The 25,666-nt window shown below is 47.6% G+C and overlaps 1 protein-coding gene across 1 annotated transcript in view; it reads right to left on the bottom strand.

Moving 5' to 3' along the window:
• CCDC63 (coiled-coil domain containing 63) overlaps nt 1-13,253 on the bottom strand; it is a 31,033-nt gene extending 17,780 nt beyond the window's left edge. Inside the window, exons 1-4 of the mRNA XM_035017006.1 lie at nt 13,180-13,253; nt 10,160-10,349; nt 4,206-4,325; nt 631-812 (exon numbers count right to left, since the gene is read on the bottom strand). Of these exons, the coding sequence (XP_034872897.1) occupies nt 631-812; nt 4,206-4,325; nt 10,160-10,349; nt 13,180-13,238 (551 nt within the window). The 5' untranslated portion in view covers nt 13,239-13,253. The remainder of the gene's footprint in view (nt 1-630; nt 813-4,205; nt 4,326-10,159; nt 10,350-13,179) is intronic.
• Nucleotides 13,254-25,666: the final 12,413 nt, after the last annotated feature.

Below are 25,666 nucleotides of genomic sequence, written 5' to 3'. Positions count from 1 at the left end.
ACCACCACCATCACCTCCACCACCACCATCACCTCCACCACCACCATGACCATCACCACCACCACCTCATCATTATCAGCACTTGTCAATTACTGTGGCCCAGCCAGTCCTTACATACATATACTATTTAATCCTCACTAACCCCCAAAGCGGTCCTATAATAACAGAGTAGTGATGGAGCCAGGATTCAAACCCCAATCTCTTCAACTCCAAAACCTATGCTCTTCACAGCCCAACTATATGCCTCTTGCCCCTACGAGTATGAGGCCAGGAGATAACCCAGACTGAGAGACCCCAGGACTAGAGGCAGGGGCACCCAGAGGAGACGGCACAGCAGAGCGGTTTGAATCTCAGCCCTACCACATCCACCATTTACCTAGCTCTCAGGTTGAGTATTTCAGCAGCTCTAAGCCTTCGTATCCTGGTCTGTAATAAAATAGGGATATAACCCCTGGGACAGTTGTGAGGGTTGAAATAATACTCAGAGCACCTAGCATCATGGTGGGCACACAGTCAGTGCTCAGAGTGATGGTGATGATTTAAGATCCCTCTAGACATAAGCCCAGGGGCAGAGGTGCTCAGCAGGGGGCCAAGAGACGTATCTGCCCCTAGGGTCTCCGCCCAGCCCACCTCTGCTCATAGGCCTGGGCAGACTGCTCAATGGCCACATTCATGGTTTTCTTCTGCATCAACAAGCGGCGCTGGAGCTGTTGGTACGCATTGTCGTAAGCAGCCTTCTCGTACCGCAGGTCCTCAATCTCCTTCCGGAGCTTAGCATTGGTGGTCAGCATCTTGTTGAAGTGCACGGTGACCTGTGGGCAGGGCTATGCTTCAAAACTGAGCTCACTCCTGGGGCACGAGACAGGCTTCCAGAAGGCAGCCAGAAGGTGGGAAGGTCCCTCCCACCTCCGGCCGCAGGTCCACAGCACAGCGGCTGAGGCGCTGGGTGAGAGGCTTGAGTTGGCCACCAAATAGCTAAGTGGTCTTGTGCAAGGTTCCTTCCCCGCCAGCCCCTGGATTTTAAATGTCTCAAGCTCTTTTATACCTAACTGTCGGTTTTTAGCAATGGCAGGGGAGAGAGGAAAAGGTAAATGACACCATAAGGAAACAATCAGGCAAATCCAGAAGGTAGAACTTTCTGTATCACAGCTGACCCAGACTCTTAACAGGTTGATGGCCGGGAAAAGTTGTAGAGCACTGTTCTGGGGCTGGATGATTCTTCGTGGTGGGGAGTTATCCTGTGCTTTGGGGTGTTAAAGAAGCAATCCCTGCTTTCTACCTACTGAATGCCAGCAGCACAGCCCCCGACCCAGCTGTGACAACCAAAAATGTCTCTTTTTGGAGACAATGTCCCTTTGGGGGCAAAATCATCTCTGCTTGAGAACCACTGCTGTTGACTAAAGAAATTTAAGAGACCTAACAATCGGGTAGAAACCTGATTGGCTCCAACTTTAAAAAGACACTTTGGGGCCAGCCAGAGAAATTTTAATGTGGGCAATATTAAGGAAATAGTATTAATTTTGTAAGGTGTGGTATGATTTGGTGGCTATGAAAGAAAATGTTTGATTTTTAGAGATGCAAATAGAATTTAGGGGTGAAATAGCAAGATGTCTGTAATTTACCTTAAAATACTTCAGGGGAAAGAAGGGTGAAACAAATATAGTAAAATGTTACCAATTATTAAATCTAAGTGATAGGTATGTGGGTGTTCATTATTTTATTCCCTCCATCTTTCTGCACATCTTAATAAATTTACCTTAATAAAAAAAGTTTTTTATGCAAAGTGCTCCCATAGACACTGAAAAGAAACAATGACAGAAAATATTCCCAATGGATATAAAGTAGATTTGATCAGAGGTTTTTAAAGCATGTTCTGAGAAACTTTAGGTTTCTGCAAGGCTGAGAAGGGGGAAGGCAAGGGAAACCACCAGGATACAAAATTTAAGAAGGTACTCACTCTCCCAGAGTCAACTCTGCCTTTCCATGAGCCTAAGAGTGAGTGCCTCCTTAAATTTTGCATCCTGGGCTCTTTACTGGCCTCACCCTAGTCCTGGCCTGGGTTCCTCTGTAGGATGTGTCAGTGGCCACCACACAAGGGAAGGGAATCCAGGAACAGAATCATTCTTATTCTTTCTGTATCTTCCACTTACCCTTAAGAAGATATTGGTTATCAGTCATTCGCTCTTTAGTGTGAATTTTACTCCAGGACTGTTGACATGCTACCCATCCTCTAATTGTGGGATAAAAATGGGAGGACTTTCAGGCCTCACTGAGTAAGTGAAGGAGGCTTTAGGGTCATGGGGTATTCTGGGACCCTGAAATAACCTTTAAAGATGGTTACCTAATCTACTAAAAGGCACAGGCCAGACCTGGTCAGGGAAAAGGGGACCCGTTTGAGAAGTAAAGGAGCAGCACTCCTCTCAGAAATGAAAGAGGGGACATTACTATAGACCTTACAGAAATAAAAAGAATTATAAGGCAATGTACTAAGAACAACTGTAAAACAACAAATTAGGATAACTTAGATGAAATGGACAAATTCCTAGAAAGAAACCAACTACTTAATTGACTCAGGAAGAAATAGAAACTCTGAATAGATCTATTATAAAAAAGCAGACCTCTATAGACAAGTCATCATTAAATCATGCATGCGTTCGTTCATTCATTCATTCATTCATTCAATCAATCAACAGATGTTTGCCAAGTACCTCCTCCAAGCCTCACACTGTGCTGGGCATTAATGATTCTTAACCAAGGGAGCTTCAGTTTCACTGGGGTTGTTAATAGTGCAGATGCCTGGGTCTAAGTCTTACAGGTTCTGATTCAAAACCAGTGAATCAGGAGAATTACAGATTCTGACTCAAAACCAGGAATCTGCATTTTAACACACATCCTAGACCTTCTGAGGCATGGGTGCAAATCACTGTGCATGGATATTAAGGACACTGCCCTGCCTTCAGTCCACTTCCAGGTTACTGGGGAAACAGAGATCAGATCCAATTAACTTCAGCCATCCCTGGTTAAAGCCTGGGGGTCAGAGTTTGGGGGAAGCTAAGAGCTTTGTATAGTGAGGCACTGACAGGCTTCCCTCCAAATCAATTCACTTGCCCTCTCTCCTGGCTTATGTTGTGGGAACTGTAATTTCACAAGTCAGACTGGAATGTGTTTGTACGTGCTCAGCATTCTTTCTTCCTTTCTTTTTGCTTTTTACCACTTCTTCTCAGCTCTCAGTCCGCATTGTTGGATAGGGCTGTCCTCTCTTGACTTGGGGAAGGGGGGAGTAATCCAAGGGTAGTCATGTGACTCAAGTCCATGTATTCCATTCTTCTGAGCACAGTGATTGGTTGAGGGATGGGCACTTGTCCCAAGATGGCCCAATGGGAACCCTCCCTGGGACTTGTGATTGAACTCTTAGAAAAGAGATAGTCCTTTTCTGCTGGTGTTTGTTCACACTGGGGGCAGCCCAAGAATGAAGTCATTTCCACCCAAAGGAGAGATGGACAGAGAAAGTATCCTCAAGACATGTTTGGAGCACCTGGATCCAGCTATGCCTGAAGGCCCCACTTTCCCCCTGAATTTTCCAGTTCTATGGCCAACCCATTCTCTTTTTTGTGTAAGTCAGTTTGTAATTTAGAGAATCCTCCTTAATGCAAAAGGTCACTATAAATTGAAAGTGATTAGGAAACACCACTTTTCTCTTTATCAAGTTATGCATGTCTATGCTGAATATTTCCTAGAGACAATATCAACAACAACCAAAAAGCACTAGGTCTAATAGAGGCGTGAGCAGATTGCAATGGGGGAAGAAGGTCTCACTAATTCTGCTTGCTGAAGGGTGATATTTGAGCTGCTTCTTAAAAATGAGCAAGAGTTTCTAAGTCAAGGCACTAAAAATAGGCATCCCAGGAGGGGTGGGGGATTGGAATAGAGGGGGTGGGGGCAAGAGCATGGTGCATAAAGTGCAGAGAGCAAGGAGAAAGGCACCTTGGGTAACAATGGGCCAAGTGGGCGGAACAGAGTGGGTGGAGCAGGGTGGGTGGAAGTCTAAAAGGCTGCCTGGCTTGTGTGAACACCACTGGTTCACCTTCTCCTGAGTCAACGAACAAGATGGGTAGGTTCTGCTAAAGGCTTCATAGACATCATTCTCTACTCTGAGCAAGAGAAGGCAGAGCTGTTTGCAAAGCTGCAGCGAACCCCTTACGTACGAGATTCAAACGGGCTTCCAGAACGTGGATCTGCTTCTGCAGTTTCCGGGGGTCATTGGCTTCCTGTATCTTTGTGAAGATCTGTTTTTGGTTTATAATTTTTTTTTCCATCTGAACAATCTGGAAAAAAAAAAAAAGGAGAGAGAGAGAGAGAGAACCCCCAGCTGTGTTAAATTAACATCTGTATGGGTACAAATTTTACAGTTCACTAACGTAAGCGTGCTAAAATTAAACTGCAACGTTCTTTCTTTTCCTATCAATAGAATTTTAATTTCTTTCTTGAATGCATGCTCAACTCAACTTAATCTTAGCCAGTTTGGGGTAAAATGAGGCAATTTAGAGGTTTTGCTTTACCTGTGCTTGTGAATTTCACTCACCTTTTGGTCCAAGCTTCTTTTGGTTGGGTTTCACATCACCTGTGGCCAAAAGCATTCCTAACACACCATGCACTTAGAATAATTGATTCTGACTTCAAATAAGTGAAATACACTCTTGCCATGGTTGGCAGGAAAGAATTTGGGTGTTTCTTCCTACCCTGGTAGCTCCGGCCAAGTTCTCCAAACCCAAACACACCCACCATCACCTTTCCAGAGAACTCACTCTATAGTTTTTCATACAAGTACCAGTGGATGGGGTCATTTCCTCACACCGCCAACAGTGTGATTGCCAACCCGCCATATGGCTTCAGCCCACACCCAGGCAGATATCCATCCAGCTTACCTGCCCAATAGTTAGCCCCATCTAGAAGCAGCTGGCTCATGCTAAATCCTAGCAGGTTCTAGAGAAGTTTAGAGAACTATTACCTGAAGACAAGTGCCTGTGAAGACTGGTGAGTGCCAGGTCCTAATGTGTCAGAGGTACCTTATCTTCTTAGGGTTTGGGCTGAGACTGAGCTCTGAGACTTTGTTTTGGAACCCTGGTGGGTGAAGGGTGGGGGCACTGTCATTTTAAGCAATTTGATATGTCCCTGTTTGTCTGGAAGTAGTAGCTTGAATTCACAGTCTGAAGCCCAGCTCCTGTTCTGGAATGGAGAAGTTCCACATGAGGCAGGTTAAATGCTTGGTGTAATGAAATATAAAGTTTGTCAACTACATGGAGGCTGGCTTCCAGCTGGGAGCAAGGCACCCCTGTGCTGAGCTTGGGCTAATGAACTCTGGGAGCAGTCTCATCTGGGGTCCTGTGTTAGCATCCCTGAGATTTAGTTTCCTTTGTTTATCCCCAAACCTTCAGGAAGTCTAATACAGCACAGTCTCAGCTATGAGCATGGAACATTGAGAGAAAAATCTATACTAGAGTTTGCAAACTATGGCCAAGCAGGTGACATAAAAGAGTAAAGTGGACGCACTATAAGACACTACAGGATGGTAGAGAGTATAGGAAACTAGAGGACACACACCCTGCCTTAAGGGGCAGCAGCTTATATGATGCAACTACAAATTATAGAAAGTGCAACTGAACAGTGGCTTTTTAAAGATTTATTTATTTATTTTAGAGAGAGTGCATGCGTGAGTTGGGGGGAGGGGAAGAGGGAGAAAGAATCCTAAGCAGACTCCCCGCTGAGCTCAGAGCCCTCTGAGGGGTTCAATCTCACAACCCTGAGATCATGACCTGAGCTGTAAGAGTCAGATGCTTAACTGGCTGAGCCACCCAGGTGCCCCATGGCTTAAACAAATTATGGTTTATCTTTCTGTCCATAAACGTTGCTGGCTTAAAGTTCAGTAACTCATGGAAATAAATACAAGATCTCTATAATTCACCTGGCCTTTCCCTGATGGTCAAAAAATGTCTGCCATAGCACCAGCCTTCACAGTCATGTTCCAGGAAGGAAGGAAGAAAGAAGCAATATGGGTAAAAGGGTGGAACCTAAATCTAGAAAGCAAAACTTTCCCAGATACCCCCAACAAACTTCCCCTTAAATTTTATTGTCCCCCCTTAGCTGCAAGGCAGGATGGGAAACATAGCTCTTTAGGAGTCTGTTAGAGAGGAAGAAGTAGAGAGTGGGTAAACAGCTCTTGTGTCACTACGACACTATTTAGGTACAGTTGCCCCATGGAAATTCAGGCCCAATGTTGCCAGATCTTTCAGTCTTTTTTTGAAGAGAAGCCAGATATCCACTTTTTTTTTTCATGAAATCTCTCAATTTTTAACATGTTAACACTAATTAAAATAAATGTTAAACACTGAACAGGCCAAAGCCTTCATGTTGTCAGGCTTAATCTGTCCTAAAGATCACCAATTTGGTCTACACCCATATTTTAAGGTCTTGAAGGAACCACAGTAGACTGATGAAAGGTGGTTTAGGCAGCAAGAGATGCCAAGCAGAAGACAGAAGAGTGGTCCAGAGCCAGGTAGCTGGAAGAGGGGACAACAACCACAACTGTGGGGGACATGGTGGGTGGTTGATTGCCCCAACACCCATCCCACCCCAGAAGACTGATCCAAACCAACCATGGTGACTTTACCCCCTCTGCCTATGATTTATTCATCAGGGATGAGCTGGACTAAACCACTTGGGGCCTCTGAATTCAGAAGGTGTGATTGCTAGAGAAGCTTCTAGAAAAAGTTTCATTTCCTAAAAAAGCGTCATAAGAAGAGACAGTCTGTCTCTTCATTCCCTTTGCCAGTGATTGGCCTAGAAGTAGATATATGCTCTAGCCCTAGCCAATGAAGGAAAACCAGCTAGAGAGATTTTGTGAAAAAGTCTCTCCCCCATAAGAGTGGATATCATGTTAAGAATCAGCCCCTCATCCCTTCTTCACATCACTGAATGGAATGATGTGAGAAGCTACACCAGCTAAGCTTTGGCAGCCATCTTGAGACCATGAGGGGAGGGCCAACCAAGAGGATCAGAGAGAAAAAGACCAACCTATCATTGCAGAGCTACTAAAAAATCCCTGGGATGACCTTTTTCCAGATAGACATCTTACTATGTGAGAAAAACAAACTTCTGTTCTTCCAGCCACTTCTAGTCAAGAATTGCTTTACCTGCAGCCCAATCTATTCTCACTGGTACATCAAGCAAGACGGCAGCTCAGATGATCAGGCATCAAGGGAACCGCTGGGTCTCACACAATCTCATAAGGCATGTGAAGGCTGTGTGTGAGTGATATTAGCAGCCAGGCTTTGGATCAAGTCAAGTCAGACCCCTGTTCTACTCGGTTCTCCTCTTCTGTGTTATGGGCAGGCAGCCTCTCTAGACTGCAGCGTTTCCTTGTACCCGCCCCTGAGTTGACCCAGAGACCTCAGGTTCCAGCTCCTTGACGAAGGAAGGTGTGTGTCAGCACTTCCTGTTGCTCCTGTGATTAAATTCAGCCTCCTATTCCCTTTGGGCACCTTTGTGTCAGACGTTGTTCTTGTGACGCGGAGAGTAATTAGGCCTCTGCCTGACGGGAGACACAGCCAAGCCTGCGCCGCCGGAGGAGGGCATCACCTACGTGAGGTGCTCTCTTCAGCATAAAGGCACAGGCTTATCTGCTTTTTGAGGCCAGGCTGGGCCCGGTAAGGTCCCTACCTCCAGTGACCTCTTGCAAGGGAGCAGCTCTGGACGTTGTGTGGTGGGCACGGCCGCAGGGGATTCTGGGACCTGCCCACCCTGCGATGGAACTGGGCAAAGAGGGTTTCTGTACAGGGCAGTGAGTGCCATAGTCTTTTGAGGATCCCAAAGTAGCTGGGACGCCTGGGTGGCTCAGTCGTTAAGCGTCTGCCTTCAGCTCAGGTCATCATCCCGGGGTCCTGGGATCGAGCCCCGCATCAGGCTCCTTGCTCTGCGGGGAGTCTGCTTCTCCCTCTGCCTGCCACTCCCCCTGCTTGTGCTCTCTCTCTCTCTGACAAATAAGTAAATGAAATCCTTTTTAAGAAGTAGCTTGCCTTTTCCTACGGTTTCTGAGGACCCACATCCCCATTTTTTTCTTCAATTTTCCACTTTCTTCACTGTTATTGCCTTTCTCATTCATTCATATATTCATTCATCAATGATTATTAAACACCTGCTCTGTGCCAGACAACTAAGGGTATGAAGGCAATCAAGACAGTATGATGGTCCCTGACCTCAACACTAGGGCTGGAAATGAGCTACGAAGCACAGTTAGTCCTGGGAAAAGGGAAAGGTAAGGTATTTTGGACACAGACAGCAGAAGCATCTGGAGAGGAAATGAAGGGACAACCATCCAGCAGAAATAGCATTTGGGCTGAGACCCGAATGATGAATAGGAGCTCCCCAGGCAGGGAAGACGGGGAAGGGCAATCCAGGCAGAGGGAACAGCAGGTGCAAAGGCCTGCAAATGAGAGACAGCACTATGGGTTCATGAAAGTGGCCAGTGTGGACTGAAAACAGAGGAGGGGGGTGCAGGAGAGAAGGTGGGAGGGGCAGGAGGGACACAAGGCAGCAGAGCCAACAAACCACACTGGGGAGTTTGGCCCTCATCTCAAGAACAATAGGAAATTACTGAAGGGTTTGAAGCAGAGGAAAGATGGAATGAGATTTCCAGATTCTTTCAGTCAGTAAATATTTATTGAGGACCTACTATGTGCCAGGCACTGGGATAGGCACAGGATGGGTAGAGAGGGGAACAAAACAGACATGGTCCTTGCCCTCCTGGAGGTGACAGACTATGGACAGATGACACCTGTGTTAAAGTATAATTACCACAAGGAGAGGTGCTATGAGGGAAGTGCCATGGGGTGTCATGAAAGGAGTTAAGGGAGTGTGCTGAGATCTTGTTTGCCCCCTGAGGTTCACTCTCCACTCTGTTCCACCCACCCTGCTCTGGGCCCCAAGACGCTGATCCGGAAGGATCCCATGATGACTCCCTTGCACTGGGGGCCCGTGGGTGAGAAGACAGAGGTCGGGGTATCTATGCCCCCTGGTTTGCTCTCTGTCTTCAGGTTCCAGAGTATCTGCCCTGCCCACTGCAGCTAACCCTACAGTGCGTCAATGTTCCTACTCTGTGCTCACACCCTTGTAAATACAGCCTCATAAAACTCTTCTCAAAGGTACCTTACTGAGCATACTACTTGTTTTTGGCAATTATTAATTAATGCAAGGGGGATATACTTTAAACAGGAGAAAGGGTATAGAAAAGGCCTTCCTGAGAAAGTCACATTTAGGCTGAGCCATAAAGGGCAAGAAGCAGAGATCAGGGGAAGATGAGGTAAGAACAGTTTTCACATATTTGAAAAAAAAAAAAAAGTCTTCTGCAGCTGGCTAAGATGAGTTGAGGAAGGAATGACATGGGATGAGGACAGAGGGGCAGGCAGGGGCTAGATCATGCAGGGCCTTTCAAGCCATGGGAAGGGATAGGACCATTAACACTGTTCAGCAAATGTCTCTAGCTCTTTGCCTTCTGGATACACGCACTTCCTAGACACTTTTGCGGATGGATAGAGTTGACTATTTGGGGGATGGGCAGTTGGGGTATATATGGATTTGGTAGACAGTTTTGAGCCTCTGGGTCATGGACAGAAGTGACGTGCCACATCCAGGCTGCAGCATTCAATTGCCAGTGTGAGACTTTCCAGAACTCTCTTTGTCTCTGTCACAACACCTGGCAATATTCAAGATGGTGGATACCCCATCAGCCTGGTCTCAGGATGAGAAGATAGAAGAGCCCACAGCCAATCCATGAGAGACAGCATGAATGGGGAAGAAACCTTTCTTGTTTTAAACCACTGAGTGGTGAGCAGGGGTGTTCCTGCAGCATAACCTAACCTCTCCTGACTGGCACAGTAAGGGTTTGGGAATTTACTCTAAGTGGAGTGGGGAGGTGCTGGGGAAACACAGCGGAAGAATGGCCTGGGAGAGTAGGGGTCACAAGGTGGCAGAGTAAGCACAGTCACCTTTAGAATATGGGGTGTCAGATCTGGCCTAAGGCATCATGGGTACCCCTCCCCCCATTCCACCCCGCCCCCTCCCCTTGCCCTGCGCTCCAGTTAACCCTCTAAGGGAAGGACCACACCTTCTCATCCAGTTCTGCCAACAGCACTTTCATTGACTTAATCAGGGCCTCATAGTCGTCCTTGGTCTGCAGCAGGAAACACAGCTCCATGTAGTTCTTCTCATTCAGATCCAAGTTCTTCGAGGACTTGATGAGACCCAAAAGCAGAGTGATCTCTTCCTGCTCTCCCTGCAGGGCCTTGATTTCCTTTCTGTGGGGAAAGCGCGTGATTAACCCTGAACCGCCGAGTTTACCTTGCTCTGCCGCTCTAGGCTCCTTGGCAAGGAGACACCGAGAGGTACCACCCACCCCGGCAGGTGGCTGGGGCGGGGCCGGCGGTGGGGTTGATCCAGGTCCAGAACTCTGACCGCCTGCAACTCCACGGCTCCGCCCCCTCGCTAGGGGGCCTTTTCTCCCCAGGGAACAATTTGCAGCTGTGCCTGTCAAAACCCATTACCTAGACGGGATGGGGGCGACGGGGGGGGGGTGGGTAGTGGGGGGCAGGTCCTCTCTTTTGCCAGCAGTTCACGGGCATCTGTCTGATTTTGCTGACTTTCTTTCCAGACTTTACAGACAATTATCTCTGGTAATGAGAAGCAAGCCCATCAGGCAGGCATTTTCAATTTCGCATCAACACAGAGATGCGCAGTAACCTCCAACCTCGCCCAGTTTCTCTACGCAGGGTGCTAATGATTTATTAAATCAGCTGACAGGAGTCTCCTCTCTCTCCCTCTCCCTACTCTGGAGAGGAGAGGGGTCGGAGTGTGGACAAACAGGGCTTTTGAAAAGAAAAAAGGCTCAGGAGACGGCAACTGAACAAAGGGAAATGGCGCAGAGGCCGAGTTTCTGGCAAAGTCTGGGCACCCAGCGCCCTGGGCAGTGCAGTCTGCAGACTACATATCCTTTGGCAGCTTGGAGAAACGCAGAAGCTCAGGCCCCAACCCAGGACCTATTGAATCAGAATCTGCTTTGTGACAAGATCCTCAAGTCACGCATATGCACATTTTTAAAAAAGATTTACTTATTTGAGAGAGTGAGGGAGAGAGAGAGCACAGAGGGAGAAGGAGACTCCCTGCTGAACAGGGAGCCCAATTTAGGGCCAGATCCCAGGACCCTGGGATCATGACCTGAGCCAAAGGCAGACGCTTAACCAACTGAGCCACCCAGGCGCCCCTAAATAAAATCTTTTTTTTTTTTTTAAGATTTTATTTATTTGACAGAGACACAGCGAGAGAGAGAACACAAGCAGGGGGAGTGGGAGAGGGAGAAGCAGGCTTCCTGCAGAGCAGGGAGCCCGATGCGGGACTCGATCCCAGGACCCTGGGATCATGACCTGAGCCAAAGGCAGATGCTTAACCGACTGAGCCCCCCACGTGCCCATGTCCAGTAGAATTTCTGTAATTATGGGAATGTTCTCTATCTACTCTCTGATAGCATCCACCAGGCATCAAGACTATTGAGCACTTGAAATGTGGCTAGTGCAACTGAAGAACTGAATTTTTAATGTTCTTTCATCAACTACAAATGTAAATAGCCCCATGTGGGAATGTACCCCTAATTCTAGAGCTACTTGTCTTCTAAATCTGGCAGCTTCTCCCCCTCTTAAGCCACTCTTGGGAGGGGGTCTTTGTTAAGGTGGAGAGAAAAAAAGAGGACAAGAGTCCCCCAGAGTTGGGAGTTCAGAGGACTCAGTAAAAGCAAAAGGAAGGTTTGTCTGTCTCATCAGCTGGGCTGGGACTGTGAGTGAGGTGCTCCCAAATTTAAGGAGACCCTCACTCTCAGGGGGTACAGGTGCAGGACAAGCACTGAGGAAAAAGTGTCTCCTTAAATATTGCATGCTAGGCAACTCACTCAGCTCATCTCAGTCCTGGCCCCTGTTTACAGGTGTTTCGCTTGAAGAATCTGAGATCTCCACTTTTCCACCCCTCCCCTTCAGGTCCATCACAGTGAAACCAGATCAAATGGACTGGAGTAAAAGTAGGATGAAGGGTAAGATTCGAGAAAAACTGTCAGAGACCCACCAGGAAGGAGGCTTTTCCTGATGCCCACCAGGGGTAGGCTCTGAATCAGGGCTGCCATGCACAGATGTGCAGGTTGTGGACTGCACTGTCCAAGGGAGCTCTGTCTGCTTGAAAAGCAATCACTGATTTCTTGACTTACTATACTTTCCTGGGAGACGCTTCATCTTGTTCGAACAAAATCCCTAGGTAATGACAGTGTTTCCAACAGATGGCAGTAAAGTGTCCTGAGAAAGCGTGCTTTTTTCTAATGCACATGAAGATCCCGTAGGAACTGTCGGAGTTAAATCCATTGAAACTCTGAACCGCCCCCGCTTCCCCTATCCTCTGAACTTCACATAACATCAAACAGTAAGATTTTCTTTCTAATAATGGGCAGTTTCTGCCTGTATAAACGTTATGGAGGTAGCTAAGGAATTACATTCCTTTGGAGGGAATCTAAGGATATTTGTTTATTCAACCCCAGGGAACACTTTTCTATTGTCTAAAAAAGCTATCCACATCATAATTTCTAGGACAACCAAATTTCAAATATTTGATCTTGCAGATTCCATAAGGAGGCATAGCAGGAAACATCTTTTGGGATAGCCACAGCCTGATTATTTCCCCTCCTCTGGGAACTCCCCCACCCGGGTTGCTAGAACCATGCGAGTGACGCTCAAGAGCCATTTTGTATCCTAAGGCTCAGTCCCCGCCCCCTGGCCACAGCTGACTGGACCAGGACCAGGATTAGACACCTGACCCAAGCTAAGCCAATCAGATTCCCCCTTTCCTGGGAGTTTGGGATTGGAATTGATTCACGCACGGGGGCCTCTTGGTGTGGTGCCCCCCCTTGGAGTCCTGGTGACAGCCTGGATTCTGCGAATAAATACCCCCGGCTACTGAAGCTATCCCACCTAGATACCCAGATTGGGTTCAGAATCGGGTCCCTGCTCAGAGGCCACATGAGAAGGCACACCGCATGAAACCAAATCCAAAGTTTTCTCCAAGTTCACTCAGTATAAAACTCTGGCCATCGCTTACTGCTGGTTGGAGATCTTCTGCTGGGAGCGGAAGTTAAAGGACTTCCGACTTTCCACCATCTTCCTGAACTGCTGCCTCAGCTTCCGAAGCTCAGCCTCAGCCAGCTGCTCTTTGACCTTCTCCGAAAGTTCCTGGATGGTTTCGGAGCTTTTTCTCCTGTGCTTCTTTGACTGGGTGAGATGGGGAGAGGCATTGAGCAACGGGTTAGGTGACCAGAGAAGCCTACATTTCAGCTCAAGGGCAGAGGGCAGGAAGGTGTCTGGGGCAGGGCTAGAGGTGGAAGAACAACACCCTTGGGTGATGTCAACTGCTTATCTGTTACATGGAAAACCTGCTCTGGGTTGCCAGGGTAGAGAGGAGGCTGGGCCTCATTATTGCATACTGAAAGGCGGCCTCGCTGTGTGACCTTAGCTGAATCACTTAACATTTCTGAGCCTCCAGTCTCTCATCTCTAAAATGGGTGCATATAGATTTGTTGTCAGGATTAGATGAGCTAGTATGTGCCCAGCGGCTAGCACAGTGCCTGACCCACAGTAAGCGTTCCACACACAGGAGCTAATACCTACCATCGGCATCTTGAAGGAATTGTGCTTTCGCTATGCTCAGACACCGGGGAGGTCAAAGCCAGTGAGTGCTCTTCTCTCTCTCTGCAATGTCCTGTCCACAGCGGCAAACGGAAGACAATATGTGAGCCACCCGCTGGCAGTGTGGGGCCCAGTGGCACCTTCTCCCTTACCCCCCCCCCCACCTTCAGTCCCTTCCTCCTCCCACCACTTTGGCGCATGTGGAGGACTCGGCAGATGGATGCCCGGGTGTGAGAAGAGCCGCCTTCTTTTTCTTCTTCTTCCTCTTCCTCAAATAAATAAAATCTTAAAAAAAAATAAATAAAAGATTTTATTTATTTATTTGTCTCTGTCAAATAAATAAAATCTTTAAAAAATAATAAAAGATTTTATTTATTTGTCTCTCTGTCAAATAAAATCTTTTTTAAAAAATAAAGTATTAGTTGTGTCAATCATCAGATCTTGACAAATTTCCTCCTCCTCCACTTACTAACCTTGGGCAAGTCCCTTCCATCCTCTGGGCCTCATTTCCTCCTCTGGTAAATAAGAGAAGTTCTAGAAGGCACCTCACAGGTTGGGAAGCCTTAAGGCACCTCACTGAGCCTGGCACATAGTAAGTGCTCAGTAAACAGGGGCTGGTATGATATGGTATCGTATGGGTTGTTTCATCTGGTGAAGGTCCAGGGTAATAACCGTTTATGAAAGCTTGAGGAGTGTGCAGCATTCCTCTAGCTCCTGGTCACAACACCTGGATTTGTTCTGGGAAACCACCCGGTCAGGTTTTTCTCCCTGGGACTGACCCCACCCCTCCCTATCGGATTGGAGCATGTGACTCTGGAAGGGCCAATCAGAGTGCCAGATCCCTAGCTGATCTGCATAATCCCACCCCACCCCCAACTCCTGCCAGTGTGATCCTGTCAGGGATGGGAACGTATCCCTGACTTGTCCCAGCAGAGTGAATAGTGGGGTTTAATCTTGAACACTCAGAAGAGAGGGACTTTGTTTCCTGCTGCTCTTGAGCCTACTGAATGAGGTAGGGAGTGGCTGGCAACCTTCTTGCCTCTGCAGGGAGCCTGAGAATAAAGCTAACATGGAGAAGACAAAATGGTGAGAGACTGAAACTTGGGGACATCATCCAAACCCCTGGGCTTAACCAAGCCTGAAGATACCTCTGGGTCATGTCCAGTTACATGAATCAACATATTCTCTTAAAACAATCTGAGAGTTTTCTATCACTTGTAACCAAATGAGTTCTCATGCCCGAAGTGCTTAGATCCATTTAGCACACAGACTAAGCCCCTACTGAGTGAGTGCTAAACACTTTAGGGAACGCAGTGGTAAGTCAGCCTTCAAGGTGGTATGAATTCTGTCCAGGGTAAAATAGTGGAAAAGGAGGAGGTAAATTTTAATTTGGGTTTTGAAGGATGAATAGGAGTTCAACAAGCAGAGAAGAAAAGTGGGTAGAATTCTGGGTAGAGAGAACTGCCTGGGCAAAGGCTGAGAGGCAAGAGGATGAAAGGAGTATTCAGAGAAGGGTGTGTGATCTAGGGTAGGTGGCAGCATCCAGTGGGAAGTGAATGGCAAAGAAGTCTGGAAAAGTCTGGATTTTCCTTAAAAGCAAGAAAGCAATAAGGTCAGTGTGTAAGAGAGCTCAAGGTGGGGATACAGGCTGTAGCAGGATTTACTTGACTGATAAGGTTTAGGCAAAAGATACTCACTTTGGGACCTCTTTCTACTCGGGAGTTTTATGCAGCTCTAATTTCATATTGCCCAGGAGCTTTTCTATGTTCAAGGGCTCTTCTGGACCTCCGTGGATCTGTGATACCCCTTATACCTCTCTAAAAGCAGGACTCAAGTAAACCTGACAATCACTGATGGTGTGATTCTACCTCTCTGAGCCTCAGCCTCCTCATCTGTAGAATGGGGATACTCACACCCACCTCTTAGCATAAACTAATGTTTATAAAGCTCTTAGCACACTGCCTAGCACATAACAGGTGTTTGATGAATCTACCTTGTTTGTGAATCAGGATTGTCAAGTATCAGTTTATCTTGCCCTTGAGTTATTTGGTTGTGTTTTTGTGTTTTGTGTTTTTCCCCAGGAGCTGGAGGCACCATCAACTTCCCACATTTTTACTGATACCACTCACACACACAGAGCCAGTCTCCCCCTGGGCTCTCTCCAGCTTCCAGACACCAACATAGGCCTTTCTCTGTCTGTGCCCACTGGGCTGGGCTCATTCTGTTCCCTACAGAGAGATTCACCCCCATTCTCACAGCTGGGCCTTCAGAGCCCCACCAGTATCCTGGCCCCTGGCTCGCTGCCTTCTCATTCCAGGGTTTCAAACTTGACGCCTACGGGCAGGTTCAACCTACCTTCCATCCTGTTTATCAATCAGTGTTTTAAAATGTGAATGTGGGCAATGTACTGACTCTCCTGGCTACAGACTTCCCTGCTCCCTAGTGCCTACCTAACTCCTCTCTCCAATTCCCACATTCCCTGCAACTGCCTGGAGCTAGCAGGAATTTGAGTTTGCAATTCCAGAGCTGAAACTCAAAGCCTGCCCTCAGGCACATGCCCTCCGGTGCCCTGAGCCTCCGTCCATCCGCTACAGTATCTCTATAGTCTGGGGCATAGGATAAGCTCTTAGCAAATAGTGTTTGAATGAAGGAAGAGATCACCTTTACCAACTAACATTTAATTAGCTGGGGTAGGGAGGCAGGTTCCTCCTCTGCTGCTGAATGTTCACAATCTGCCATTAAAGGAAAAGCCAGACTCACGACTACGTGGGTTATAAAATGCCAGGTCTGAGAGAGGAGCCTGTAAAACCTGAACCAAGACTGCCTAACCTGGTAGTAAGTTAAAGATATCCTTGGGGTGCTAGCCAAGTAGGGGTACAGAAACACAAAACATTATTTTTTAAAATGGGATCTTTTGGGGGCGCCTGGGTGGCTCAGTTGGTCAAGCGACTGCCTTCGACTCAGGTCATGATCCTGGGATGGAGCCCCGCATCGGGCTCCCTGCTCGGCGGGAAGCCTGCTTCTCCCTCTCCCACTCCCTCTGCTTGTGTTCCCTCTCTCGCTCTCTGTCAATTAAATGAATAAATAAAATCTTTTTTAAAAATGGGATCTTTTGGGGGTGAAATGGAAGTTTGTTGTACTTTTTGAAGTTATTTTACACATTGTAATTTATTTGTGTTTAATTGAGGGGGCTTATGATATTTTCCAGGTTTAAGGCAGCTTAAAGGAAATGGGCGAGGGGCCGCCACCAGCAGGGGGAGCTGTGGAGCGGCAAGCGCGGCCGCCAGGGCGTGAAACTTACCGGGGGCCGCCAGCCCCCGCTGCGGGTCCGACGGCACCAAGACGAGGGCTTGCTGCGCGGCCCCGCTGCACCCACCCCCAGCCCCGCGTCTGGGAGTTCTCGGACCCCTGGAACGGGCGCCTTTGTGACCCGCACAGACGGGCGTTCTCCCCTGGAAGGCGCTGGAAGAGGACCCAAGCGAAGGCGAGAAGGCGGAGGGTGGGGGAGCGACACACCTCTCAGCGGCCCCTTTCCGGAGTAGCGCCCCTCACGATCCTCAGTAACAGCCCCTCACAGCGCCACTCAGCTGTCACCTCAGGTGCTCCCACATCGCTGGCACCTGCATTCACTCTCTCCTCACTCGGGCTCTCACAGCCCCGCATCCCTACCGCAGCCACGTTGGGTACACCCTCGACACGCACTAAAAGGGACCCATTTCTTCCTGCTCTGCAAAACGAGAGAAACAATTTAAGACAGAAAAGAACTTCACCAGTGCGGGGGAATTGGCCCGTCATTTTTCTTCAGGAGGACCCACACCCACCCTCTATGAGCATGACACAGGGAACGCTGGCCTGACCCAGGTCACCAGTGACTCCTGGCATGAGCATTTGTCACAGGCCGAATGCAGTCTGGTAGTTTAAAGATAAACATTTTTCATACAAATGGCCCCGAAACACAAGCTGACCACTTCTTGCGGGGCTAAATTCAAGAAGCAGCCACATTGCTCAAGGCAAATGATTGGGGGTACTGGTTTCCTAGGGTAATCTTGATTCCATGTGATTTCTACCTTCCCTACTAGGCCCTGGAATAATTGTAGCTCAGCCACACTAAGATCTCCATACTCTTATCCCTAAACTCTCGGGACAGGATGTGTTTTAGAACTTAGCATATTTTTGGTTTCAGAAAGGTAATAATGTGCACAAGGAAACATGTTGTCCCTGATGTTGCTGGCAGCCACGTTGTAACCATGAGGAAAGCTAGTGTAATGGTATATCATGTATGGGATTTGGGCAACATGTCATAACCAGACACATTAACATTTCTGCAAGGAAACATATGAATATTCATGCCAAGTAGAATGAAGATTTCAAGCAGCCTCGTGTCAGGCCTTGATGATTCACATGAAGTGTTTTGGGGCAAGTGTTCCCATCCTCATTTTACAGATGAGGAAACAGGCTTGAAGAAACAGAGTGACTGTTGCAGTAAGTGGAGAAGCCAGGATTGGAATCCAGGGCTGTCTGTCTCGGGGGCAACCCTGAGTGAAACCACAGCCCCACACCCTAGCAGCCCTCCTGGAAGCCGACAGCTACCATCTCTTCGGTATTTAAAGGGCCACCGTAGCCCTCAGCTCCATACATAGCCTAGTGACTCACACATCTCAAGTGTCAGTGACTGAAAAGTGATTAAGTTCAATTAGGTTCAGGGCTTGTTAAGAATAGGCTAGAATAGGCTCTCCTCAGCAGAATTTACTCTCCCTGCCTTTATGGGCACAGATCTCAGCAGCCCCCATGCAGAGAAGTGTGAGGCTTTTTAAATTAGAACCTGCCAGAATTGATTCTGCTAAAGGGATCTTCAGCTCCATCAGCAGGGCTTGGAGCAGAGTGAGATGCCAGCTTGCCAAAGCAATGAGCCAGTGGTGAGAAATGTTGGTGATAACAGAGTCCACAGAATGGAGCAGGAAATTAGAATCAAGCTGCAGAGGAGCTGGGCAAAGGCATTTGGCTCCAGACCAGGAAGCTGATGGTCCAAATGACTCTTTGTCTACAAGGATCAGAAATCCACTCGAAATAGTCCAAAATGATTTTTTTTCCCTTCTCCAGCATCTGTTCCCCCTTCTTCCTCCCTAGCAGATCCCAATTTGTTCAGGTAACCAGCCTCTCCCATTCAGCTGACTGAAGTTGATTTGCACATGTATCTCCAGGGTAGATCTCGATTACCCTTAGCCAAGCCTTTCCATCCTCCTCGCCAATGATTGGACCAGGAACACAAATGCAAGCCAATCACGGCATAGCATTCTCCTGGAGACTGCAAGGCATTCAAGAATAGGTACATAACTGACAGTGGCCTAATCAGACAGAAAGGAAGTATTTATAGTCCAAGGTTGGAGAGGAAATGCTTTTTCTAGCTCCGTGGCTGGGAACAGGAGGAGTGTTGCCCCTGTTGTTGATGGCCCCTCTTGTAACCATGAGAGAAACCAGTGTGAGATCAAAGCCAACACACAATGGAGGGAAGAGCCTAGAACTCTGATTATACCATGCCTGAAATCCACCTTGGCTCTGTACTTCCTGTTGTAAAAATTCATAAATTTTCTTACCGCAGCCAAAATCATGCTAAATTATAGGAATACCAGGGTTATTGTGTGTGAACTAGAGACACATCCCCATGAAGAACAAGAACTAAGAACTAGAAAGCTATCAGAAACCAAATCAGCTCTTCTCTCCAACTCTGTCTTTCAAACTACCTGGTCTCGCAAACTGACCTCTTGTTTTAATTTTTATTTATTTATTTTTTAAAGTAAACTTTACCCCCAACAAGGGGCTTGAACTCACAACCCCGAGATCAAGAGGCGCATGCTCTACTAACTGAGCCGGTCAGGTGCCCCTGACCTCCTCTTTTTAAAGACTGTTTATTTCGCTCTCCTCTCCTCCCAGCTTGCTTCTTTTGAGGTCCCACTTTGGAACCCAGTTTAAAAACAAAACAAAACAAAACAAACAAACAAAAAACAAAACACATTGATGTTCTAATCTCGACTTCTTAGGAAAGAGAATCCAATTGGCTCCGTCTAGATCTGATGTCCGCTGTCGGCCCAGTCACATGGGGTCTGGGAACCATGATGAGGGAACACAATAGCCCCTTTGTAGGAACTGTGAAAGCAATCTCACAAACGGGAGAACAGGCAGGGAGGGCACAGTGTTACAGTGGAAAGGACACTGAACAAATTGTTAAGATACCCAGGTTCTAGTCCTGGCTCTGCCACTGATTTGCTGTGTGTCCTTAGGAAAGTCAGTTGACCTCTCTGAGCCTTAATTTCTTGAGACTACCAGGGCGGAATTGAGAACTTGAAAGCCTAAAAAGATCATAAAATACTTCACTCCACCTATGGGTTCAAAATAAAAACAGTAGTAATCCATAAGATAAGGGTCAAGCAGTCTGATGGGATTCTGACTTCTGACATAATGTTTTTTTAAACAAAATAACAAGCGCCCGGCTAGCTCAGTCGGTAGAGCATGAGACTCTTAAACAAAATAACAAATAATTTTGGAAAAAGTACATATGGTTTGGGTGTCCCTAATTCATATTTAGAGCTTCAGAGTCCTCCCCAGCAGGATCCAAAACTGACTCCCTCTTGCCCTTCCTTCCACTAAAGCCCAAAAGAACGATGGTAATCTCAGTGGCAGCCTTCTAACATAAGGAGTGATGAGAACCGCACATCGTTCAGAAAGTAATGTGGCCTCCCATAGCAAGAGCTCTAAAAATGTTTACACCCTTCAACCCAGGAAACCTAAATCTGGGGATTCTTCCTAAAAAAAAAATAAGTCAAAGGCAGGGTCCCTGGGTGACTCAGTTGTTTGAGTATCTGGCTCTTAATTTCAGCTCGGGGCATGATCTCGGGGTCCTGGAATCAAGCCCTGCATCAGGCTCCCCACCCAGCAGGAAATCTGCTTGAAATTCTCTCTCTCTCCCTCTCCCTCTGCCCCTCCCCCTGCTTTCGTGCTCTCTCTCACTCTCTCTCTCAAATAAATAAATCTTTTTTTTAAAAGATTTTATTTATTTATTTGAGAGAGAGAGAATGAGAGACAGAGAGCATGAGAGGGAGAAGGGTCAGAGGGAGAAGCAGACTCCCCGCCGAGCAGGGAGCCCGATGCGGGACTCGATCCCGGGACTCCAGGATCATGACCTGAGCCGAAGGCAGTCGCTTAACCAACTGAGCCACCCAGGCGCCCCTCAAATAAATAAATCTTAAAAAGAAAAAAAGTCAAAGGCAAAAAAAAAAAAATCCATAGACACAAAGATGGCCCTTGTAATAATATCTCTACAGGGACAAGTGGAAATAAGTAAAGAGCAATAAAATAGCCATTGGAGTGAAAGAAGCCAGACCCCAAGGGGCTCATACTGAAGGATGCCATTCATGTAAAGTACAAAATTGGGGAGGATGAACCTGTGCAATTAGAAGTCAGAATACAGGTTATCTGCTGGAGGGGAGTTGAAGCAGACACACTGACGGGGAGTCAGGGGACTTCGAATGTTCTATTTCTTGATCTGGTTACATGGATAAGCTCACTTGTGAAAACTCATCAAACTGCTCTTCTGATATGTCCCCCTTGTATATGTATATTGGGCTTCAATTAAAACGTTTTCTACAGAGATGAACGAGAGAGGGATTTTTTTTTATTTTAATTTTTTACATGGTGGCATATCTGTTAATGGGACATTCTGGAATATTGAAAAATAATTACAAAAACAACCACCTCTCTTGGGCATGTGCTTAACACCCCTGTATCGTTTGCCCACCCTACCCGAGTTCTTTCTCTACCCTTCTCTGCCTGCCCTGAGTCCACATCACCCATGGGCTCCCTTGTCTTCCAGCTTCCGGTTGGGTGTAGTCAATGGGAGGGACCAACAGGAGATCAGAAGGCTGGGGGGGGCGGGGGGGGCATTTCTTTCAAACTCCTTTGTTTGAGCATCATGTCTCTAGTGGTAGCCACCTCGTACCTCCAGCTGTAGCTTCTGTCTGGATGGCTCTCCCCAGCCCCAGCCCTCTCTGGGCTTCCATCATTCTGGGTCCTTCCTTATCTTCCTGTCTACTGTTGAGTTGACAAACTAAAGCTGGGAGCTTCCACCTCAAGATTTCCCGTTAGGTCAGATTGAATTAAGCATCTTCATTCTTAAGCCTTTATTAAGGGTGGTAATGACTTCCCTGTGTTGCCACTCTCTCTGTGCATCAACCTCTCTTCTCATACCCCTAACTGTGTCCACACTCTGAGAGAAGTTTCTTCTTTAAAGTCCCTTGACCCAGCTGCGTGGGATTCAGTTTTCTTCTGGGACCCTGACCGTCACGGCCTCTCCCCAACCTCCCCCTGTGACAAGCAAGTGCCCTTCCCGGACTCCGTGCTGCAGAGATTCTGCCCTCTGGAGGGGGTGGGAACCAGCCTGGGAGTGACGCCAGCATTAACTTCATTTTGGCACCAGGAGCGGTGGCAAATGCTTCCATCTTTTTTAAATAACTGGGCCCTGCCCCCTCCCCGTATGTGTCATCATCCTCTCCCCCATCACGGTCCTGCCCCCGCCCCCCCACCAGGCGAGGCTATGGACAAATAGAGCACGCTGAGCTAGGGAGAGAGAGAGGGAAAGAAAAGACTCGGGATGCCCTAGATTAGCCTGGTGGTCCAAGAAGTACGAATACCCGTCATGCCACCCCGTTGCTCTAACAAAAGACCACCTCTCTCTGGCCTCCCCTGCATGGGACACTGAAGCTTGAGTGTGGCAGATACTACCAGTTGTCCCACCAAATCCACTCTCCCCTTTCTTTCTTTCTTTTTCTTACTTTTACTGGGAGTGGCAGGTGCCCAACTCTAAAAACTCCCCTCGAATTAGAGCTGACCTTGTGACAGGCTTTGACGGAAAGAATGCAGTAGAAGTGAGGCCTTAAAGAAGGCCCGGCACCGCTTCTTTGGCCCTGGAAGCCAGCCACCGGGAGGGGCGTCTGATCACTCTGAGACCACCATATTGTGTGGAAGCCCAAGCTAGCCATGGGACTCGAGGCCACCCAGCGGAGCACCAAAGCCCTAGACACGTGAACAAAGCCTTCTTGAACCTTCCAGCCTAGCCCAGCTGCCAGCCGAAGGCAGTTCAGTGGCTGGCCCCACTGCCATCCTGTCCCTGCACAACATGGGACAGAAACACCATCCAGCTGTAGTCATGTCCACCCGCCGAGTGGAAGAAATAATTGCATTGTTTTACACGAGAAAGTTCTGGCATGGTTCCATTGCAATAGTCACTGAAACCTCTCTCCTTCTTGGGACCCCAGGGAGAGACATCATTAACATGCTGGGCAGGAAAAAAGGCAAAGGAGAGAAACGGTGTGCGTCCTGGATGATACCGTTGAGTTGACAAGCTAAAGCTGGAAGCTTCCACCTCAAGCCCTCTTGTTATGTCAGATTGAATTAAGCATCTTATTCCTTAAGCCTTCTTAATCAGTTCTTCTGGTACCAACTGCCGAAGTCACTCCAACTGGTACAGCAGATTGGTTACAGATACGGAGTGAGCTGATGCTTGTAGGCACGGCCGTAAGCTTGTCTTTCTATTCTGATGCTTCGGCCTCCCAGGGCCTTGCTGACTCGGGAAAGACAGCCTCTCCCAAGGTTAGCTCCTTCCCAGAGACAGCCAACAACCCACGTGCGAGCGCACTTTTCACATGCAAACCAGCCAATTCCAATGCCTACTTTATCAAGCTCTTAGCTCCCAGCTACTATCCCCCAGTCCTAATCACCCCAGGGCCAGAGAGCGACAACTGGGGACAGAGCCTGCACCCTGGGGCCTGCTGTAATTATTCAAATGAGCCAATCTTCAACCTTCTCAGCTTGCTTACCCTGGCTTGCCCATCCTTCCTGCAGAAATCACAATAAAGTCTCTTGTCCACGTTTTCCCCTCGCTCCCTCTACCTCCTGCCTGACTGTGGTGCTTTGCCATGTGGCCCCCTGTGAAATAATAGAAAATATACACACAGCAGACCCTCAGACCACATGAGTTTGAACTGCATGGGTCCACATTTACGTGGATTTTTTCCAATAAATAACAGTACATGCTATAAATGTGCTTTCACTTCCTTATGATTTTTAACATTTTTCCCTCTAGCTTACTTTATTGTAAGAATATAGTATATAATACATATAACATACAAAATTGTATTAATCAACTGTTTATGTTATCAGCAAGGCTTCTGGTCAACAGTAGGCTATTAGTAGTTAAATGTTGGGGAATTCAAAAGTTATACAGGGATTTTTGACCATGGTGGGAGGTCAGTGCCACCAACCCCTACTTTGTTCAGTGGTCAACTGTATTTGTCTCAGCCCCCAATTCTGGCACAGAACTGCTAAAACCCTTGGAATTTTCTAAGTGATGAGAGCCCCAGAAGCATCTTGTGGTCTTTGAAATCCTGGTTCCTGACACAGTTCCTAAAGCATTTGGAATTGATATATTTACATTTATATGTAGTGCTTTTTACCACATGCCGGACACCGTGCTGGGCATTTGCAAACATTCATTCAAATATCTCTATGAGGTGGGTACTATTATTATTCAATTTTACAGATGAGGAAACTGGGGTCCAGGGAGGGGAAGTGACCTGCCCAACATCACACGGTGAAGAAGAAGCGGAGGCAGGATCCAAATCCGGCCTGTATGGCTCTATTCAGTGACAATCAGCTAGCGCTGGTCATAACTGACCCCTTGAGAAAGGCATGAACTCCCAGCTCACATTGGCTGCACCCCCCCCCCAGCAATTTTCTATTTCCATTCCTCCCAGACCCCTTTGAGCTTGTGTTTTCTGGCCCCCACATCCTGGGGTGTCTCAACCGCAATGGCAGCTTCCCTAAATGACCCCAGTAAGCAAGCCTCAGGTCACTATGTCCAACTTTCATTTTCTGGGTCCCAGGCTTTCTCGAAAATCGTCCTCTCTTCTGAGAGGTTTAGATTAATCCCCTTATTCGGTGGCTCAGGACCAGGCAGACAGTCAGGTCACCTGCTTCAGCCTAGCCAGACCGGATTACCTGCCATGACCCCAAAATTCACTCAGGCACACCTGCTCCTGAGACGTTTGCTGATTGATAACAGCAGGGAGTTTGGGGAGGGTGTGTTTTTCACCTTCTGGGAACGTCTATGGCTTGAACACAGAGGCCACCTGATATAGGGCTGTAGTTAAACATGCATCTTTTCACTCCTCATCCCCAGCCCCTCAGCTACCCACCCTGAATTGGCATCATTTGGAAATCCCACCAAATTCCACATCATTTAAAGACCCAGAAAATAAAGCTGATTGAGTCAACAGTCATCAAACTAAAAAATTTGAGAGTGAACAGAATGTTCTCAAATCATCCACGTGATGAACATATTTGAGCTTTCCCTGCCTTCTTCTGGTAAGAGCATCCAGAGTTCCCTTTTCCCACCCTGAGCCTGCGAAGCTTGGGGGGCGGGGGGGTGGGGGGTGGCTGCCCCATGCTATCTGGATGTAGGTGGCTTGGTTCATGGGGCTGCGTTCCTCTACCTCCAGCCCAGCTCCTGTCCCCTGTGAGACCCTAATTGCTTGCTACACCTGGGGATGGTACGCCAGTGGCCCTTTGGAGATCTGAGGCCCCCTCTCATCCTCAAATCTCTTTTCTCGGCTTCTTTTACCTCTTTGCCTCAAGCCCAAGGACTCTTCTGCTTCCTTTTCATTGGAAAATGCTGCTCCCACCCTCTTCCTTTCCGGTTGCTCCGGACACTTAGCTGCAAGGGAGGGTTCAATCTCCCAGCAAGCCTCTTGTTCACCACTCTGAGTTACTTTTCCTTTCTTTCTTTCTTTTTTTTTTTTAAGTAGGCTCCATGCCCAATGCAGGGCTTGAACTCATGACCCTGAGATCAAGAG

Source organism: Mirounga leonina, unplaced genomic scaffold, assembly GCF_011800145.1.
Source record: "Mirounga leonina isolate KUSES-001 unplaced genomic scaffold, KU_Mleo_1.0 Mir_171, whole genome shotgun sequence".
NCBI classification, from domain to species: Eukaryota; Metazoa; Chordata; class Mammalia; order Carnivora; family Phocidae; genus Mirounga; species Mirounga leonina.
This window is presented reverse-complemented; position numbering and strand designations above follow the sequence as displayed.